This window comes from Oncorhynchus mykiss, chromosome 3 (genome assembly GCF_057628025.1).
Source record: "Oncorhynchus mykiss isolate SJ-2025 chromosome 3, ASM5762802v1, whole genome shotgun sequence".
NCBI lineage: Eukaryota > Metazoa > Chordata > Actinopteri > Salmoniformes > Salmonidae > Oncorhynchus > Oncorhynchus mykiss.
The window spans coordinates 37244719-37264797 of NC_143024.1; the positions used below are offsets into that span (position 1 = coordinate 37244719).

The 20079-nt window shown below is 40.8% G+C and overlaps 1 protein-coding gene across 6 annotated transcripts; it reads left to right on the plus strand.

The window, feature by feature from the left end:
• Window positions 1-4: 4 nt before the first annotated feature.
• On the plus strand, window positions 5-18848 carry LOC110515810 (glucocorticoid-induced transcript 1 protein). 6 transcript variants are annotated; one of them, XM_090229162.1, is made up of 9 exons: window positions 5-804; window positions 924-1316; window positions 4254-4402; window positions 7143-7235; window positions 13279-13386; window positions 14246-14383; window positions 14877-15060; window positions 16585-16705; window positions 16982-18848. In XM_090229162.1, exons 2-9 carry the CDS (start codon window positions 974-976, stop codon window positions 17391-17393), a joined length of 1548 nt encoding a protein of 515 aa, XP_090085288.1. In that variant the 5' UTR covers window positions 5-804; window positions 924-973; the 3' UTR covers window positions 17394-18848. The 6 variants fall into 6 exon arrangements, with proteins under 6 accessions (XP_090085288.1, XP_021450239.3, XP_021450248.3 ...); XM_021594564.3 differs by having other exon boundaries at window positions 641-804; window positions 13276-13386; XM_090229163.1 differs by having other exon boundaries at window positions 659-804; window positions 1054-1316; window positions 13276-13386.
• The last annotated feature ends 1231 nt before the right edge of the window (window positions 18849-20079 follow it).

Below are 20079 nucleotides of genomic sequence, written 5' to 3' on the forward strand. Positions count from 1 at the left end.
CTTAAGTCTCCAAAGGAGTTTTTGCATTTGCCTTTTGAAAACGGAATCATATTAACGAATTGCTTCAATCTTTGGTGAAAATGTACGCCCTTTTAATGATAACTTTAGGCCTAAATATTTGGTGTTCTCGATCATGTATTATGCAACCGTTACCGTTTTACCTCATTTAAATTAGTCTAAAGCAAATAAAATACACAATGACTATCCAGTAATTATATAGGGGGTATACTTAAAATTGTCTGGTTAAATAAATAAAAATATATACGTATATACATATAGCTTAGTCCTGGGACTATGCAAATTTCGTTTAAAAACTGTGAGGATCATATTTCATCAAATCGTGTCTGTCCTAGAATCAGGTTTGTTCAACAACATTTCGTCCATATGAATTAATGTCATTACATCACATATTATGTATTTAATTGTACAGGTAATTACACAAATATTGTAAAGTACATTTTTATAACGAAGGTTTGAGAAAGAAATTGGTCCAATCCTTATAATACATCGATGACGTTATTGGCTGAAAGTACAGTCGATAGACAACATTGGACCAATGAGTAATGTTACTGTATAATTTAGCTGTCCAACCACATGATCAGAATTAAAGATTGCAGCCCGCCCAGGTTTATCAGCCAGTAGTCTTGCGGATACAACTGTCATTTACAGTGGACATGGGGACGGTAGGGAATCGCCAAATATTAGGGAATATGTTTAGCTAACTACAAATTAAGTTTTTCAAACAACATACAACAAAGTTCTCGACAATCATGCCCAAAGAATACTTCTTTTAGTGTTCTTCAGGTAAGTTATTGCAGTAGAATTCGCCTTTTCAAGATGCAAGATAACTGCGAGATTGCTGCAAAATGAGCTCGAGCAGCATACGAGCTAAAATTAAAGGAAGTTAATCCTGTGTTTTCCAGAAGCGGATATATTGGCGAATTTTTTCCTGAAAGTGATACGAAGCAGCAGAATGTCAGTTCCCAACAACTCGCTTCAACAACAGTCCACAGTCAGACGTAGCAATGCAGGGTCCCCCATTTTTTCCAACAGCTGCCGTTTGCACCCCATCCGTGCTACCGTGCCCTACCAGCTCATACGCGGGAGCCAGAGCAGCCCGACACGCTCTCTGCCTCTCTCTGTTGGAGGCAACAATGGACAGACAAATAGCCGCGGGTCATCTCCCGGGTCATCTCCCCCAAGCGCGAATCTGAGTCTTGGAGTAAATTGCACTGGCGCCACGAGACAGAGACTGTCTCCTGAAAATAGGGTCTCGCACTCACCTGACCGGGGTCCAAACTCACCCGTTTGTAGAGGTAAAATCTTGTTATATTATCCACTTACCACATGCTATAATATCGATGTATTCAGGACAAATGCACCATTTTGCTTGCTCTTGGTGATGGTCAAGAGATTGTAGGCCTTTTGTATTCTTGTAATACAGTCTTTGCTATGCATTTTATAGCCTAATTCATTGTTACAATATTGATGGATTAGTGAGACTGACTGGGCCCTATTCAGTCACCTTGACAGGAATAGGGCCCTGGGTTTCCAAGGTAAGTCAAACACATGATTTGTCTTGTGCTGATTTAAGGAAGCATATTATGTTTTGATTGAATATATGGCCCCAGAGTTAGACAAAAGAGGAAGTAGGCCCATACTAAGGCCTACTACTACAGTATATCACATCACTAATAATGAAGCTTATCGTGTCCTCTCTTATACACTCCTGCTGCTTATGGACTATTGACAGAAAAAGGGAGGAGATAATTGGCAGCAAGACATGTTTAACGGTTATAAGGGGGCCGTAGACCGTGAGAATTGTTGTTGGACAAACAGGCAGGTTACAGGCATATGACCTACTCCCTTTCAACTGTACTGTATTGTACACATCGGGAACATATTGTGAGCCCTATGTTATGGAGAATGGAAGTGAGGGGTGTGACATTTCATGTCTCTATTGGTTCAGCCTGAGCAGTTGTTCCTTTCAGGTGATAAGGAGATAGAGGGTGGACTGAAGGGGGAGATGGGAGACTAGAACACTCTAAATCCTGTTTCTGAGACAGGCTCTCCTGTCAAATATTGATGTTTCCGCTGGTATTGAGACTGATTATATTTATCTTCCCCAACAAAAAAAACTTCTGGAATAGGTGTATTTCACAGCAGTAAAATGCAAGAGAAACAAAGCATCCAGTTAATGTTTGCTTGCCTTTGTGAAGGTGAAATCTCTGAATACAGTTAGCTTTTTCTGTCACAGCTTGGAGACTGCATCGAACCTGCTGTGTGACTCCAAATCTGCATCCAGGACTATGTTGTACTCACTATGCAACAAGGTTTTTTTACTACATTAACCTTCTGCAATTTACGAGGGCAGATCATGAATCACCATGGTTTAACCAGTGACAGCCATGACTCTCCAGCTGTCTTGACGCCCTCCTACATCAGTGGAGTATAATGGTGTCCGCCTTACCTTTCCCCAAGATGGCAGCCTCCTTGTCTTTGAGCTGCATTGCGGTTATTGTGGGGTTGGTAACTCAATGTTCAGGAAAATGACATGACATGACATGACATGCCTTGCATTCCCTGGTCCTCAGAATGAGATGACCTTCAACCCTGAGCAGTGTCCAGTCACATACGTCGTGATGGAGACCCGCTGTTGGATGGCAGTGACCTCCCAGTCGAAACAAGGCTAGTTTGTTTCATGTGATGTCATCTGCTAGCTAGGGGTAGGAGGTGCATTGCATTGCATTGCATTGCATTGCGACAAGTGGAATTGGGATACCACTGGGAAGTGCACAGGGATGGAAATGGAAATATGTAGATGTATTGTTCGTCTTTCATTGTCAAACGGAAATATGGAGCTATTTTTATTTGACCGTTTCCTCAGATTGCAGGCTATTTGCAGCAAACACACTGAAGGGAATTTGTGGTTTTATCTTTCGAAGCATCTGACAAATTAAGGTTAAACATTAAAGTTGACAATACATTGTGTCCTTGTCAGCCATGCAGCTTTGTGATTGGAACATTGGAGAAGTTAACTAGTGGACATCTTCCTTTCAGTCAGTCAGCGTGTTCATTCGCATCACCCATCTCATCTGAGCTAGGTGGTGGGGAAAGGGTCGCAAGGACAACGGGTCAGGGTGAAGGCGATGGAAAAGGGTGACATTCCACCACATGATCTTTAGGTTCACACTATGACATCACCCCCACACCAGGCCTTCCCAATAGTCTCAACAAAGAAACTCCCCCTCCCTGTTAAAGTGCCAGCTGTGCTGAAATGGCCTGCCTCATTGTCGCACGTCCCCAAACTGCAGAGTAAGAGTAAAATGGAAAACAAGCTTGTTGTTAAACAAGAACCCAGCTCAAAATCTGTCAACTTTGGTAGAAAGTGCACTATCTTTGAAAAGGTTCATTAGAAAATTGTGAAAGGGACCGTATGCATACTAAAAGCCAGGAAATGATCTGACTTTATTTTGCTCTTGAGAGCCTAAATTTAGCAAAGTGGAGAGACAGTGGAAAATCACTCGGGCTAAATTTTCATGCTGTGTTTGGAGAACTTTGGCTACAACAATATTGATGGAAATCCACTCCCTTTTACTCAGATAGTTTACCCTAAGTCATTGGGTTTACTTACTTAGCCAACATATTTTGGTTGATATGCTCAGACTTGGCTGATCATCTAGGCCCTAGAGCCCAGGAGGTGTGCAGTGGTATCGAAAAGGAACACTGCATATGCACTTAGACAAGGAACAGATTTAATGAAGAATGTGTACCCTGGTCACCTCCTTCACCCCCTCAGAAGCTCTTTGATATGGAAAGCAAGGAGCCCTCATTGACTTTCAACAATCACAAAGCATAACACTGCTTACTAGCCTATGCTTTCACCCATTTCCTCCTTCATGTCTCCCTGCTTTAGAAAAACAGAGCATTTCTGTGTTTGGGTTACTGCAGGAGGAATGTTGAGTGAATGCAGGCCATATTGCTGTTAATTGTGGTGTGGTTGTTAATGAGTTCTTATGTGGGTGGTGTGTGTTTAACTACTTTGCCTGAGAGAAGGCAGCTCCCATAACATCAGACCTAGCTTCAACATATCCAGATTAGTTAGGCCTAGTATTTATCACTGTAGTGCACTAATAGTCTAAGGTTAGCAATAGAGACGTTTTATGGAAACAACAAGACGTTTCGGGCCAATTGTTCAGTATGACAATGTGGGTGTTCCTATACTGACCCTGGCTCTCCCCTCGCTCCTGTAGGAGAGAGGTCCAAACTGCAGGTGCGTAGCTCCAGTGCTATCCGTCGGACATCTTCCCTGGATGCCATTATGGGCCCGTACCTCACAGGCCAGTGGCCTCGGGACTCCCACGGACCCTACCCTTCCTGCATGAAAGACAAAGCCACACAGGTAACTGTAGGCCAAAGGACCCATAAAAGCTAATGATGCACATAATCATTTATTTAAAAGCATATGATTTCTAAATCAAGTTTCTCTTGAAAAACACGTACTGGGTGTATTTTAACAAAACATTTCCTGGGTAGCAGCCCACACCTCAGCACTCACTATTCTGGTCAAAGTGATTGACCGTTCCATGCAGATTTTTGTGGTTATGAACCCATATTGAATATGTATGATGATGGCAGGGCCATTGACCATGGGCGCGCTGTCCGTCCTAATAGAATCCTTTCATGTGGCTGAATGAGCGCCGCCCAGCCTCATTTACATGGCTTCTTCCCTTTAACCGTTCATTCACCTTGGGGCTCTTTGTTTAGTCTTTGGAAGTGGTGAGTGGGCCTCCAGGTTCAAGTAGCTACATATAGAATCAACGTTCCCCTAATGATGGTGTGGACTGCTTCACTTAAACCACTTCGATTAGGAAAAGCACAAACTCCCCAAGTACAGTCACAGACTAGCTACTTCCTGTTAACAAGATCTCTTCCATTACCCCAAATCGCCTGTAACACTGCAACAGCAAAAAACCTGGGACAGAAAGTCTTTGTTGTAGCACACAATCTAGAGACGGGCTCTTTTCAGAGCTGGAATGTAGCTGTCTGTGGAGGTGAAGTTGTTTGCACCTGTCCCTCAGGCGATGGTTGGGGCGAGGAGAGGAATCCCACTGCTTACCACCTGGCCCTTGTGGCTGGCCCTTCTGCCTTTGTGTGGGAGTGAGGAGCGGAGGGCTATACATATGCTAATCACTGTTCCGGGATAGATCTGTCTGCCCCAGGCCCTGTGGTTACAGAACACAGAGAATGTCTGTATGAAGATTAAACAGACACACACACAGGCATACCCACAAGCACACCCAGACAGACAGAATGCATTGATTTAGTCTGGTGTGTGTGCACTAAAGACTGTCTTAATCTTCTTTTTTAGAATTGTTTTACACAGGCAGGATGTGGACAGTCTATTATCGATGACTATCAACTCGGCATGATTTACTTATGAGTCGTTTAAAGTCAGCAGTTATGCACTATTGCTCTTTCCTTGTTCTTCAAGAAGCTTGAATCCATAATGAGCGTTTAGTCAAAGATATTTATCTATCCTCGAAAAAATGTTCCTCATGTTTTAGACGTGCAAGATATCTGCAGATGAGAAGACCTACAAGGTCACAGAACCAGAACGTAATGCCCTCATCAACTCAAATCAGACCAAATGATAGCAGTGGCATTCTATACTCTTAAACTAAACAAACTAACTTCAATTCCATTGTAAATCCATTGACGTTCAGTATCCCTGCTGGGAAATCAAATAGGATTTTAAGTGGGGTGAGAGTCATTTAACATGAGCTGTAGACTATGTGAAAGTAAAGTACCCTACCTTTATCTCACCAGAGCATTATCTGGCACGACACCTGGCAAACAACCCCACAAAACACACAAGGCAGGCCGGGAAGTGCAAAAACTAAGTCGATAAAAGAGGCTTGAGGGAAACAAAGCTGGGCGCTCTGTGAACAGACACTTCATTTGCTACAAAAAATAAACATTTAAATTGTTATTACAATGATGATGGAGATAAGTAGCCTATGGTGTAAGCATTGCTATGTTCTCGTACCCTTCAAACTATTTGCTGATGGGTAGGCTTTAGTAGTACTGGAGAACTAGGCTACAAGTTAATAATACCAATATTACTTAACATCTCAATATAAGTTTTTGCAAAGTTTGCACTTAGCATTGGAAACTTTCCTTCTCACTATTCTTTCAGCCTTCAATGTTTGGCTCTAGTATCAAACACCACAGCAATACCATAGCCATGTTCAAAATGTTACTCTAAACGCTAGCACATCTGCCATCCAGCATAGTGGCCTCTTTATTGGCGCACAAGCACCCGTTTAAACCGGTTGTCCTTTCTGAAGAGCAGTGTGCCAGTAGCCATAATGCATCACTAGTTCATATTGCATATCATAGAGTGGGTCTTTTGTGTAACGTTGTGCGTTATAGAGGATGTTTTGTTTTTCGACAAGGGTCAAACGTAAGGCAGTACGAGGACACTGACATTTAAGATGCTTCACTCTACTGTACTGACCACGACTCCTTGGAGGACCAATGTCACTGTTGATATGCATAATCGAGGGGAAGTGCATCATGGTTGCAAATATGCTTTTGAAACATCCTGTTTCTTTTTTGCATGTATTTTACATAAGTTAACCGCTTCGTTATTTATGTAAAGGTTGCATTCTTGTAGACACTAGAGCACTTTTCTCTATCTGCTGTAGTGGAGAAAGAGCAGACATTTCCCACTGACTTACCAGCTAGTAGTTAGTATGTAGTATGTCAGTCACCAACCACAAAGTAGCCTTTGGCAATCTGTCCTAATGTGGATTGTCTGTAAAACTGTGAGGATACAACTTTAAGTAGTAGCTATCACACATATTATTACTCTTTTGTGCCTGCATCCATCTTTATCCCGCAAAGACAATTTTTGACTCGTTTGATTGATTCCAGATGTGTGCATCTCTGGCGAAGGCACAGGGGTGATGATTGATTTCACCCACCTCTCTCTCGTCTGTTCATCTCAGTGAATTCCGGAGTCTTGTCTCTCAGTCTTCCTGAATTCCATACAAATGATGGGGATTGATGTGGGTGTATTTGTTTATCCACTGCTTAGAGTATGCATATTTAAATGTGTGTGTGCGTGTGTGTTTCAGACTCCTGGTCTGTGGATAGAGGAGGGAGGAGGGGAGCAGGGAAGCCCACACCAGCGGTCAGCCTCCTGGGGTAGTGCAGACCATCTGAAAGAGGTAGGTGCCACACTCAACCTTCCTAGCATATATATCCTAGCCTACACACTCTCTGCATGACCTATGTCCCTAGCCAAAACAACTGTAAGGAGCGCTATCCTATTATTTGTAATTCAATACTGTAACCGATGTCAACACCATAACTCTCTGAGGAGTTTAATGTTAGACCAAAATAGCTGGTCTGTCACAAACCAACCAGCGAGAGTTGTATTGTTGACATTATTGGATCTGCGCTGTATGTGCATAATCAAATATTGTTGTCAGGGCTTTGAGGTTCAGCCATTACTTGAGATGTGTTTTATTTGTCAGGATATGAGGTTCAGTTAAATATTATTCTCCTGAAGGTCGGTTTCCGTGCGCGTAGCCTGGCTGAGTTAGTGGCTAGTTGGAGACCACATTGAGCTATTAGTTGTCTAGCTCTTCCAGACCACAGTCTTTATTTAACCTTCCTTTCCCTCTGTAGTCTAGTCCGTCACATCTCGTTGGGCCTGGTTGTTTTGAGAGGGGGAGCAGGCACCAAACTTGTCTGCAGGGTGTAACAACCATATCATTTCTCTCTCAGCTTGGCCCTGTTGATACTCTAGTGACAAGGATGAGCCTTATCTATCTCCATAAAGGCCTAGTCCTCCTGCAAACAACACATAAGTGTGTTAGTCTGCTGGCTTTTGCTCAAGAGCAACACAGCAAAACAATGGTTTTGAGGCTTTTGAAATGGGCTGACTTACATAAGATAGGCCTGTTGTTAGATGAGCGATAAACACTAACTGGATGTAATGTTCTCTCACTATGTTGAGATGTTTCTTTTTGTTCTTGACATGATTATGATGATATGCTACTGTACTGTATGTACATGTGGTAACATATAGCAACATATAGTACAAGTTTATCCAAGTCGCCCGTTGTAGCATATAAAAGTAGCAATAGGTACATTTGGATTTGACATGTAGTCTTACATACATATTTTAGCTGACCCAGTCATGTATAGCCAAAGGACAAATCTTCCCACCCAACGATGAGTGGTACAATACAGTAGAGATGGGGGACTCAATACAGGAAGAAGGGGTATTAAAGTCTTACCCTACAAGGTGGGGGACACAGTGGAGTTGTTTTCCAAGTGTTTCAAGGCAGTAGAGTATCGCAATATTGTTTTTGTCGATTTTATATCGATACCGTTGACTCGGAAGTATTGATTTAAAAAAAACAAAAATACAAGATAGCGTTAGCTAGCGCTAGTCAGGTGTTCCTGCGCCAAAACTCTGGTATTTATCATCCTATAGCTAGTTCTTCATCTTTTTAATTGTTTTTAAGTGTGAGCCAACATGTTTTGAGCACTTTTACCTCCAAAACTCATTTTGTCATGGTTTTCTCTTATCTGTCTGCAGCAGACATAGTGAGCAATATGTTTGGAATATGTTCATTTTTTTCATTCGCAATAAAATCACAGTATCCAATCGTAATACATATAGAATCATGATACATATAGAATCGCAATACATATCGTATCGCTCACTTAAGTATCGTGATAATATCATATTGTGAGGTGCAGCCCTTTAATACACTGAGCTTTACACTGCCCTGTTCGTTCTCATCTTCAGAAACCTGATATGGATTGCCTTGGCACTATTGCCTCCTATTATGTTGTAAAGGCATTCATTAGAAGAAGGTGAGGACCAAGGTGCAGCGTGGTACGTGTTCATATTGTTTAATAGTAATAGAACACTGAAAATACAAAAAAACAACAAAGTGAACGAACTAAACCGAAACACTTCTGTCTGGTACAGATACAAACACTCAACAGAAAACAACTACCCACAAACACCAGGTGGGAAAAGGCTACCTAAGTATGGTTCTCAATCAGAGACAACGATAGACATCTGCCTCTGATTGGGAACCATACCAGGCCAAACACATAGAACAACAACATAGAATGCCCACCCCAACTCACGCCCCGACCAAACCAAAATAGAGACATTATAGAAGGAACTAAGGTCAGGGCGTGACATACAGTGCCTTGCGAAAGTATTCGGCCCCCTTGAACTTTGCGACCTTTTGCCACATTTCAGGCTTCAAACATAAAGATATAAAACTGTATTTTTTTTGTGAAGAATCAACAACAAGTGGGACACAATCATGAAGTGGAACGACATTTATTGGATATTTCAAACTTTTTTAACAAATCAAAAACTGAAAAATTGAGCGTGCAAAATTATTCAGCCCCTTTACTTTCAGTGCAGCAAACTCTCTCCAGAAGTTCAGTGAGGATCTCTGAATGATCCAATGTTGACCTAAATGACTAATGATGATAAATACAATCCACCTGTGTGTAATCAAGTCTCCGTATAAATGCACCTGCACTGTGATAGTCTCAGAGGTCCGTTAAAAGCGCAGAGAGCATCATGAAGAACAAGGAACACACCAGGCAGGTCCGAGATACTGTTGTGAAGAAGTTTAAAGCCGGATTTGGATACAAAAAGATTTCCCAAGCTTTAAACATCCCAAGGAGCACTGTGCAAGCGATAATATTGAAATGGAAGGAGTATCAGACCACTGCAAATCTACCAAGACCTGGCCATCCCTCTAAACTTTCAGCTCATACAAGGAGAAGACTGATCAGAGATGCAGCCAAGAGGCCCATGATCACTCTGGATGAACTGCAGAGATCTACAGCTGAGGTGGGAGACTCTGTCCATAGGACAACAATCAGTCGTATATTGCACAAATCTGGCCTTTATGGAAGAGTGGCAAAAAGAAAGCCATTTCTTAAAGATATCCATAAAAAGTGTCATTTAAAGTTTGCCACAAGCCACCTGGGAGACACACCAAACATGTGGAAGGTGCTCTGGTCAGATGAAACCAAAATTGAACATTTTGGCCACAATGCAAAACGTTATGTTTGGCGTAAAAGCAACACAGCTGAACACACCATCCCCACTGTCAAACATGGTGGTGGCAGCATCATGGTTTGGGCCTGCTTTTCTTCAGCAGGGACAGGGAAGATGGTTAAAATTGATGGGAAGATGGATGGAGCCAAATACAGGACCATTCTGGAAGAAAACCTGATGGAGTCTGCAAAAGACCTGAGACTGGGACGGAGATTTGTCTTCCAACAAGACAATGATCCAAAACATAAAGCAAAATCTACAATGGAATGGTTCAAAAATAAACATATACAGGTGTTAGAATGGCCAAGTCAAAGTCCAGACCTGAATCCAATCGAGAATCTGTGGAAAGAACTGAAAACTGCTGTTCACAAATGCTCTCCATCCAACCTCACTGAGCTCGAGCTGTTTTGCAAGGAGGAATGGGAAAAAATTTCAGTCTCTCGATGTGCAAAACTGATAGAGACATACCCCAAGCGACTTACAGCTGTAATCGCAGCAAAAGGTGGCGCTACAAAGAATTAACTTAAGGGGGCTGAATAATTTTGCACGCCCAATTTTCCAGTTTTTGATTTGTTAAAAAAGTTTGAAATATCCAATAAATGTTGTTCCACTTCATGAGTGTGTCCCACTTGTTGTTGATTCTTCACAAAAAAAATACAGTTTTATATCTTTATGTTTGAAGCCTGAAATGTGGCAAAAGGTCGCAAAGTTCAAGGGGGCCGAATACTTTCGCAAGGCACTGTATGTACTCTCAAAGCAAGTCAATCCAGACGAACCAAACTGTACCCTTCTATAATAACCGCTGTGGATGACATGGTGCTGTTGTAAAATAACCTCTATGGATGACATGGTGCTGTTGTAAAATAACCTCTATGGATGACATGGTACTGTTATAAAATAACCTCTATGGATGACATGGTACTGTTGTAAAATAACCTCTATGGATGACATGGTGCTGTTGTAAAAAACCTCTATGGATGACATGGTACTGTTGTAAAATAACCTCTATGGATGACATGGTACTGTTGTAAAATAACCTCTATGGATGACATGGTACTGTTGTAAAATAACCTCTATGATGACATGGGGCTGTTGTGAAATAACCTCTATGGATGACATGGTACTGTTGTAAAATAACCTCTATGATGACATGGGGCTGTTGTGAAATAACCTCTATGGATGACATGGTACTGTTGTAAAATAACCTCTATGGATGACATGGTATTGTTGTAAAATAACCTGTATGGATGACATGGTACTGTACTATAATAACCTATATGATGACATGGTACTGTACTATAATAACCTCTATGATGACATGGTACTGTACTATAATAACCTGTATGATGACATGGTACTGTACTATAATAACCTCTATGATGACATGGTACTGTACTATAATATCCTCTATGATGACATGGTACTGTACTATAATAACCTGTATGATGACATGGTACTGTACTATAATAACCTCTATGGATGACATGGTACTGTACTATAATAACCTATATGGATGACATGGTACTGTACTATAACAACCTGTATGATGACATGGTACAGTACTATAATAACCTCTATGGATGACATGGTACTGTACTATAATAACCTATATGGATGACATGGTACTGTACTATAATAACCTATATGGATGACATGGTACTGTACTATAATAACCTCTATGATGACATGGTACAGTACTATAATAACCTGTATGGATGACATGGTACTGTACTATAATAACCTCTATGGATGACATGGTACTGTACTATAATATCCTCTATGATGACATGGTACTGTACTATAATAACCTGTATGATGACATGGTACTGTACTATAATAACCTCTATGGATGACATGGTACTGTACTATAATAACCTATATGGATGACATGGTACTGTACTATAACAACCTGTATGATGACATGGTACAGTACTATAATAACCTCTATGGATGACATGGTACTGTACTATAATAACCTATATGGATGACATGGTACTGTACTATAATAACCTATATGGATGACATGGTACTGTACTATAATAACCTCTATGATGACATGGTACAGTACTATAATAACCTGTATGGATGACATGGTACTGTACTATAATAACCTCTATGGATGACATGGTACTGTACTATAATAACCTGTATGATGTCATGGTACTGTACTATAACAACCTCTATGATGACATGGTACTGTACTATAATAACCTATATGGATGACATGGTACTGTACTATAATAACCTATATGGATGACATGGTACTGTACTATAATAACCTATATGGATGACATGGTACTGTACTATAATAACCTCTATGATGACATGGTACTGTACTATAATAACCTGTATGATGACATGGTACTGTACTATAATAACCTCTATGATGACATGGTACTGTACTATAGTAACCTACATGGATGACATGGTACTGTACTATAGTAACCTATATGGATGACATGGTACTGTACTATAATAACCTATATGGATGACTTGGTACTGTACTATAATAACCTATATGGATGACTTGCAGGGAAGTGCATCCTATAGAGTAGACATACTCTTTCTGTGTACTGTATAGCCAGGATTATAAGATCAGCATTAAAAGACCTCGCCTTAGTCTGCGTTATACAACTGATTATGTTATGATTATATAACCAGTACAGAAACATAATAAACATTTGACTTCACTTCTGTTTGATCGTAGCTATATCCATAAAAGCCCTCTCTACAGATTTTTTTTTAGAATTCATTCTGAATCTGTGGACAAATCACTCTGAATGCTGAAGAAATGCTGTTCTGAGGAAAACAACAAAAAACAATGGAAATCCGACGAAGCTTAGTGCCACTCCGCTGTGCATCGTGGCACAACTTCCACATCGTGCATTATTTTCCATTGAAAGCATTGCTCCTCGTTGATTATCCCTTATGTATTGCTTTGTACCTTTTCTAAATGGATATTCTATTGAATTATACCTCAAATATAGCTTGGTGGTCCAGTGTATTTGTGCTTTAGCCAACTCATCTCTGCCATGTATGGCATGAAACAATAGAAGTGTTGGCTACACAGCACATGTAGTATGTGACCACCAGGCTACCTTGAATGTCCATTGAGAACCATTCATTTTCTCTGAGGTAAACCCCCTGTCTTTCTCCAGCAGATTGCTAAACTTAGGCTGCAGCTCCAGCGCAGTAAACAGGTCAGCCGCCAGAGCAAAGACAGAGATCAGCAGCTGGGACTACACACCAGCACGACAGGCCATCCCCAGGTGAGTTATACCCTACTGCTGCCTCCCTGGGTCTGCCATCAAGATCACAGGTCATGGTAGCATGGAACTAGTATGGTGTCTGCACCAATGCTATATTCACAGTGGGAGTGTCACTGTACCATGTACAACCTTAAATAAAGGCAGTACTTATTATGGATAATACTTGATTGTAAATGTATAGACTAGGGTTTTGGTAGCATATATATATATATATATATATATATATATATATATATATATATATATACATACATACATACATACATACATACATACATACATACATACATACATACATACATACATACATACATACATACATACATACATACATACATACATACATACATACATACATACATACATACATACATACATACATACAGTCTCTGGTCAGAATAGGGACTAGTGAACTATATAATATATATATTATATTATATTATATATATATATATATATATATATATAGTTCACTAGTCCCTATTCTGACCAGAGACAGATGAGGAAGAGGAGGAGATGTGTCTGGGCATGCCCAGTTCCCAGTACTCTTTGTGTTTGTGGTTCATTCATTAACGGATCCTGAGCAACTGTAAACAAAGCACTGGGGAAAAGAACATAAACTAACTTTGGCATGGTATGACTTTCACCTGTGGTAGATCAGTCACAGCCTGTATTATTTTTGACCTCACTTTAACGTAATTTAACTTCAAATTTACCCTCACATAAATCACATTCCATAGCGATATCATACACTGAAATACTGGGGAGAGCATACAATTGACGAGATGTCTGTTTAAAATGATCATAGAAAAGCTACAAAACATTTCTACCACCACCCTTGGTTTGCCATGTTTTCCAGAATAAGGTGGTTTCCAAAGCCCTGTCGAACATCCCAGTGCCAAAGTCCCTCATATCGAGAGTGCCTAGCAGCGTGGAGGGCATCAACCACGAGCTGGAGAATGTGTTCATCAGAGAGGACTGGAAGCAGGGAATACAGGTGGGAACACACACACTATATTCTCACTCGCACTGATTTAAATTGCTGAGAGTTGAGTAGAGCTGTAAATTGTGTGTGAAGTAGGGCAGTAAACCTTGACAGGTTAGTGAAATGGCTCTCCCTCAAGCGTGTGCATGAGTGCCCACACGCACGCACGCACACACACACATATTTACGACCTGCAGCGCAGCAAGTCTTCTTCTGCTCAGAATCAGCTGTACTCTACAGCACAAGCAGAAGGGCTCTGAACATTTTCATACTGTATCATGTATTATCATCTGCACTGGTATTCACTTTTCTGCTTGTCATTCAAATACGTCCACACATACTGGAGTTTACATGCAGTGTGATAATACTGAAATTAACTGAATGCATTGAATTGACTTATGTATGATGATCAATAACAACTGTGAATTATATAGTGCCCTGATGTGGTTCTTGCACTCCTCGCATCCCTTCATCCTTCCCTCCATCTCCACCTCTGACCTCTCAGGCTTTGGACGTGTTGGACGGCCGCCGCGCCCCGTTTCAGCCACATCGCTACGGCAATGGCGGTGACACACGTGACACGGACACCCAGGCCCCCTCTAGTGGCGGTTCCAGCCCCTGGCCCTTCACCCCTGACCCCCTCCACTCCCCAGAAGGCAGCCCCTGCTCTACAGAAGAGCTTGACAAAGGTACTCCATTCAGATGTATTTTCTGGCTTGCATGATCTATTACTATAGTTCAATGCACATATTCAACAGTCTCCAGCCATTGCATGTCTCAGGAACATAGTTGAGCGATTGGAAATCCCGCTCACCACTCCAATGCTCCATGTCCTTTCCTACTGCTCTGCAAAGAAAAACGCTCTACGCTCACAGGATAAAAAAAGTCCTGCTCCAAATTCACCTCATTCATCAAAATCACAATTTAACCAACACCCATCTATTTTTGTAAATAACTGGACCTACCAATTGTTTTTTAAGTATTGAATAAGGATTTGAATGTTAAACAGCATAAACAGCAAACACTGTTAAACCGCAAACACTCTAAATAGACCAGGAGCCTAAGAAGGAATAAATTATTTACGCTATATTATTTCAAGGCTATAGCCTACATTGTGAAGCATTTGCGAATTCGACACAATAGGCTGGTAGGGACATAAAGCGAGCAGCATTTTAAACATCATTTAGTTGTATTCAATCATTATAGTCTATAAATTGCACATTTAGGCTTTGAATTAAATACAAATTCAACGAAAAATGACTTGTTAGTGCCTTTGAATAGATTTTTAGCAGGCTCATGTGATGGTGCCTGTGGACAGCCAGCAGTGGAGAATATCTTCTCCACACTTGCAGAGCCACTGGGGATGCTAAAAACCCGTTATGCCACTCTTGCCAGGCTGGGTAGAGATGCAGGGTTGTTTTTTAATTTCTTTTTATAGATAGGCCTAAAGGTTTTTAGGCAAAATAACCCAATCAAAACGGAAAGCTCCTTGGAAGTTGGAATAAGCCAGGCCTATTGGGATAAAAATCAATGATGACCTATTGTATAGATAATAGAACAAAAATGAACAAAACGTTTAAGAGATCGGATTTTTAGTTTATAAATACTTTCTATAATGAAGCACTTACCCACCTCATTCCTTTCTTTTAGCATGTGCACGTAGTAAGTACACCATCATACTTTTGGGATAAGTGTCTTTTCAGATTCCACAATCATTGTAGACACTATATCACCACACTCCCTGTCTTGCTATTGGTCCTCATCTTTGTAAGTCACCTTGATTTAGCACCTGTGTGTTTTATCAGTTTCTTTATGAAAATATTTAGTGAACTCCATAACAGTAGCTAAAGCAAGTGGCTATTCGCAGCACACAAGTAGACTACAAATGCATGCTGGGGCGGGCATGCCAAGAGCTCCTGAAGTGATCTCTACTGGAGTGAAATTGGAGTGGGCGAGATGGCCGACACTCCAGCATATGGGAATCTTGCCCCACGTTCCAATCAAATTGGGCAGGCTCCGCTCACATCCTCTGTTCAGGAGTCTAGTGATCAGGTTTTGCTTAATGATACATGGCTCACGCTGTATTAATACTGTGCCGTATTATGTGAATCACCTCATTGTCTTCTACAGGCAACAGATCTCTAACACACGTTCCCTTATAGGAACATAAGATCACCACACTGACCTGCTTATATGTTTCATTCTGTTTTCAGACAGTGGCTGCAGCTCTCCCCTTCCCAAGTTTGCCACCTCTCCCAAACCCAACAACAGCTACATGTTCAAACGGGAGCCTCCGGAGGGGTGTGAGAGGATCAAAGTGTTTGAAGAGATGGTGTAAGTCTTCTTCACTATGTTGAGGGGTGTTTCTAATTCGAATGCTTCTCAACTTCATACTGTTACATGTTTTAGTTTATTTTTTTAATTGGTCTGATAGTGTATGTCCTTGTGCCACTGTACAGATGTAGGATCTTCATTTAGTTCTCCTGCAATGGCACGATCAAATTAAGATCCTACATCTGTAGGACTCTCTCACTGTAGGTGTTTCATATACACACTTTGGTATGTGATGAAAAAAAGATGAAGACATTCTCCCTCACTTTTCCTCCCCAGGTCTGGTGTCTCCAAAGGCTTCCCTCTTTTTTCATGCCCAGACAAAAACAAGGTGAACTTCATCCCCAGGGGCTCAGCCTTCTGTCCCGTCAAACTCCTCTGCTCCTCCCACTTCACCACAACCTCGTCCAGCCCTGGTCTCCATGGAAAAGGCAGCATATGGCCCGAGGACGCCATGACACCCAGTAGTTCCACTACTCTGGCCTCCACTAACTGGAGCTCGTCTATAGGCACAGACATGGTCAGTAGCTCAGACACAGGCGTAGACATTGACACAAGCACAGGTAACAGCACAGACAGTCTGAGCCCAGATACAGGCCCTAACACAGACGAACCGACAAGCACAGCTGTTGTCCCAGACGGCCTGTCTACAGATCCCTGCTCCACTACACACATCCTTCTTACCAGCTAGTTCTCAGGTACAGTCCAGCTACTGAGCATTAGCCTGGTCCCAGATCAGTTTGAGCTATCTTGCTAACTCCTAGGGTCGCAATGACCATAGGAGGTGGCAAAACAGCACAACAGATCTGGGACCAGGCTAGCTGAGAATGCCTCTAGCTGAGTATAGCTCTTTAACACAACATTAGCCAGCAAGGAGGGCATATCCTTACTAACCTAGCCTTCTCTTCTGAAAGGTGTGGCAGGCAACACCTTTTCTATTCCAAGGGTAGATTCAATTGTTTCATATATTGTGTTCTGTAGCAATCAGCTTTATCAAAATCTATTCAAGAAGTTGAGAAAAAAAATAAGGGAATTAAGCAATGGGCAAGAGAAAAACATGTATTTTATTGAATTTTGAAAATGTTTATCTAACCAGCTTTTTTAGCTGTTCTGTGTTGCTAGCCAATATTACAGCATGGATAATCTTTTTAATATAAAATAAAATATCATGTCTGTTTATATTGAAAACCCTATTGGGATGTCCTACAGTTATAATACAATGCTCCACCTTTCCCTGAATGTTTACACTTATTTCAGGTTTCAATCCAGTGTATGTAAACGCATGACAAAAATCTGAAGAAAGACAATCTGAAAGTGACCAAACAGCCAGCTACAAAGCACAGTGTCCCCACATAGCCTTGTTTCAGGTCCCCTGAATAGCCAATGAACTCAGGTCATTTGGAATGTACTACTACTCAAGCATGAACTTTGACGTTGCCTTTTATGGTTCATTCATGACATTACTCCAAAGACATTCCATAGTCTTTATACAAGTGCTGATTCTAATCTTTCAACACGACATATTAAAGGATTGCCATCAATAGAAATGATAACTTGGTGCACAGGAATCTGTCAAGTGCTTAAGAGACATTCCAGAGGTTATTATATTGTAGCTCCAAGATATCAGCAGTATTATCTTTCACAGCCTGTTCAACCTCCCTAGTGATGAAATTGATTAAATATGAGCTATGACATTTAACCAATAAAATGTATCAAAATAAGGCCTAGATTCAATCGGATTAAGTGTTAACCAGCGGTGCTTTGAGTTTTGGCGGTGTCCGTTGTTACTGCGTTGAAGTTGTCAAATCAGTGAACAGCTGCTTCTGTGATCATTGCCACACCCGTCCCTCTGGCGTTAGAAGTTCAGAAAGAGAAAGTGTAGGCTATATAGAAATAATGACGCTCTAATTGAAAATCATTCAATAAAATAATGAGGAATTCTATCAGCCTAATCGAGGTATAGATTACGTCTCACATTCCAGTGTTCGAACTTGTAAACAAGGCTACATGGGATTTCTCGTAATGCTTCTCCAAGAAGCCAATGGCAATGTCCACTTCAGGTATAATGCCACTGTAGGTGTTGGCCAGTGCGCATCTGATAGAATCTAGCCCAAAACATTTTTTTCAGCATCAACAAAAAAAGAAATTAAGCAAAAAGCCGAAAGTTACTTTTTTTAATACGAAATAGATAAGCAATCAACAAACACTTATAATTCTGTCATATTCAGAATTAACATTGAGGCTAATGAGATTTTCAAAGCACTTAATTCCAGGCGTGATAATAATCACTATATACTATTACACAGTACTATATAAAATGTAAAGCAAATCAACTATGAGTATCCTAGTGTTTGATTTGACGTTCAATATGGAGTAAAATATTTCATGAAACTGTACAAGGGCTGCATTCCATCCTCGTCGCGGATGTACCGCGGGAATTATTGTCTTTAAATTTAAATCGAGCTATAACGTGGACCTCCCTCGATACTTCTACGATATGATTTGAATCCATTCCCTAATTGTATTATGTATCTTCAGTACATTATGTTAAAACCCCTTGGCAATAATATGAAAGTATTTTAAGTAAAAACAGACAACCATTTGCAAAACGAACACAAACATGCAACACAATCCTCCCAAACCTAGATGTATATTTTGTCGGTAAAGATGACCGCTGCTCGATGACTAGTTTGAAATTATACTAATGTTTTCAAAGTTCAGCAAGGCTTGCCATGTTCGGCACTAATATTTCATGCCTGTGTATTTCATGTTTTATATGTAGACCTTGTGTTTTTACAATAAAGTAAGCAATAAAAAAAACACTTGATGTTTGTCTATTTTTTAAAGCACTAGCTTCATATTTTTTTTGATGTATTAGAACCCCTTTCGCTTATGGAAGCCCAGGCTTCCAACAAGACAGGATTTTGGAAGGCTGGCCAAGCGAGACTAGGCGCTAGATTCAGTCCTTATTGCCAAAGTTCAGAGCTATAGCATAAATGTAATTTAACGGCAACGTTCCTGCATTCGGAGACTGCATTCACGGTAAACGCTGCATATGTCGTCTCAATCTGACATTTACTTCAAAGGGTGCTATAGCGCTGAACTTCGGCGATATGGATTTAATCGAGCCCTAGAACCCCTTAAAACCTGGCTTATTAGTTCAGTTTCATGGTTCAGAGGAAGCCTACAGTGACAGCATATGCCTCAGGGATTCATCGTGCGATAGAAGTTCTGTCAGTTGAGGGAATGCACACATCCCACTATCTATTCAAAGCTAATAAACCAAAGAGGAAATAGTCTTGTGGTAGTTGTAACCTGACAATAGAGGAACAATAGCGTAGCTTTGCAGCATTCAAATAAAGCAACAATACATAAGA

Excerpts from the sequence above, each read along its gene's own strand:
- LOC110515810 (XM_021594564.3), top strand. The coding sequence starts at position 974 with ATGTCAGTTCCCAACAACTCGCTTCAACAACAGTCCACAGTCAGACGT. Across the intron at positions 4,403-7,142 it reads TGAAAGACAAAGCCACACAG|ACTCCTGGTCTGTGGATAGA; the intron begins GTAACTGTAGGC and ends TGTGTGTTTCAG. Across the intron at positions 13,387-14,245 it reads GCACGACAGGCCATCCCCAG|AATAAGGTGGTTTCCAAAGC; the intron begins GTGAGTTATACC and ends CATGTTTTCCAG.